The sequence below is a fragment of the Orycteropus afer genome, unplaced genomic scaffold, assembly GCF_000298275.1.
Source record: "Orycteropus afer afer isolate SDZICR_OR568_19922 unplaced genomic scaffold, OryAfe1.0 scaffold00587, whole genome shotgun sequence".
NCBI lineage: Eukaryota > Metazoa > Chordata > Mammalia > Tubulidentata > Orycteropodidae > Orycteropus > Orycteropus afer.
The window spans coordinates 1,090,088-1,091,958 of NW_006922174.1; the positions used below are offsets into that span (position 1 = coordinate 1,090,088).

The following is a 1,871-nucleotide window of genomic DNA, read 5'->3' on the forward strand; positions in this document are numbered from 1 at the left end:
CTTCCGTAGTGATACTGCCTCGGAAACCCAAGGAGGGGTCGCTATGAGTCGGGGCCGACTCGACGGCACATAACAACAACAACAACAACATTCAACAGGAAAGCATCGTTACAAGTGGCCACGTGTATGGCAATCTTCTTCTGTAATATGAGAAGGATGACTTCCAGGCTGGGTAATTAACTGGATTCCGTGGAGAAAGGACTCCAGCTTCCTTGACGGCAGCGTGCTGCCCGTGGCTGGGGACAGAGGGCCAAAGGAGAGCCACCAGCAGCCACGCCACCGCCCACTCACGCCGGGCACCAGACCTAATCAGCCACACCTGCTGGCTGCCCTGATGCCCTGAATCCTGCTCACACACCACCTTCGTGACCCACACCGAGCGCTCACACTTCAGTCCCTGCCTCTGAAGCACTTCCTGTCAGGTCTAGGATGTGGCTGCCTCCAGAGCCTCCCAGCAAGGTCACCCCTGCTCCCCACCCCCACGAGGGGCACACTCAGCAGCTGCTTACCATCAATCCGGCTCACGAGTTCCTCCAACATTCTCACTTTCATCTGAATCCCGGGCTGGGCAAAGGTGTAGTTGTCCTGAGGAAAAAAGAGCACAGGTCAGGAACACAAGGCACCACTGAGGAGCACGGGTCAGGAACACGGGGCGCCACTGCCAAGCATGAGTCAGGAACAGGGGGCACCACCGCCGAGCATGAGTCAGAAACATGGGGCATCTCCACCAAGCACGAGTTAGGAACACAGGGCGCCTCTGCCAAGCATAACTCAGAAACATGGGGTACCACCACCAAGCACAAGTCAGGAACACAGGGTGCCACCATTGAGCACGAGTGGGAAACGTAGGGCACTACCGCCAAGTGTGGGTTTTTATCAGCGACGGGCTCCTGGTGAAGGCACCAGGACCAGGCCTGCACTGTGGACGGGGTCAGGCCGTCTCGTCCTCAACACTGCACTCCCCTACCTCCCCCTGGAAAAGGAGAACTCTACACTCGGCACTGCTGAGACGCACCCGGGAGCTGACGCCCGCCCGGGAGCCAAGGCCCACACGGGTGCTGGGACGCGATGGCCTACCCCACCACCGAAAGCTGTGTTAACCAATCAAGGCTCTCTGTGTGTTTAATATGCACAGAGCGGTCTGAGGGTTCAAAGGTCAGCCGGAGCAAAAGGGACCAGTCTTGCAGTGGACGTAACTCAGAGATGTGCACGTCTGATAGGGAACAGCAAACACCGGTGTATCAGGCCATGGAGGCTCGTGGTGAGAAAATAAAGACACCCAAAGTCAGCACCACACCTCAGAGCCTGTGTAAGGGGCACTGCTACACATAAGTGTAAGATACATTTCAACTGGACCCACGGGCAGGGCCGCAAAGCTCATGGGGAGAGCTGCTTGCGGGCATCATGGCTTTGCAGGCCCCCAGGCCAGCACACTCAGCCCTGCCGGGGAGCAGACAGGACATGGTACGGGCGCCTATGCCTGCCAGCAGGGAGGCTGCCCCACACGACCCCCACCTCCCACCAACATCCCCAACACTAACATACAGTCCCTGAGCAAGAAGACCCAGCAGCATCACCTCATTCACAAGGACAGAATCGAGTGGGGAGCCCATCAACTGAGACAGGCAAGCCAGTGTCACAGGGAGGGACGTGGAACGGGAGCCAAGGGGCCTTGTTTGCATATCCGTGGACCCAGGCGAGGAGGGCCACCTCCTTCCCAGGACAGCCGCAGGCCGAAAGGAGAGGCGGCCCGTAGGCGTGGAAGGGTCTGAGACACAGCAGGGATTCAGGGAGCAGTAGCCCCTGTACTTCAGACCAAGCCAGGGTCACTGCAGTCGCCCCACATGCATGTGAGGCTGGAAAAGCAGACA

General features: G+C 58.7%; 1 protein-coding gene across 1 annotated transcript in view; it reads right to left on the bottom strand.

The window, feature by feature from the left end:
• TBC1D22A (TBC1 domain family member 22A) overlaps positions 1 to 1,871 on the bottom strand; it is a 390,269-nt gene that overhangs the window by 112,106 nt on the left and 276,292 nt on the right. Inside the window, exon 10 of the mRNA XM_042783023.1 lies at positions 510 to 585. Coding sequence (XP_042638957.1) covers positions 510 to 585 — 76 coding nt within the window. The remainder of the gene's footprint in view (positions 1 to 509; positions 586 to 1,871) is intronic.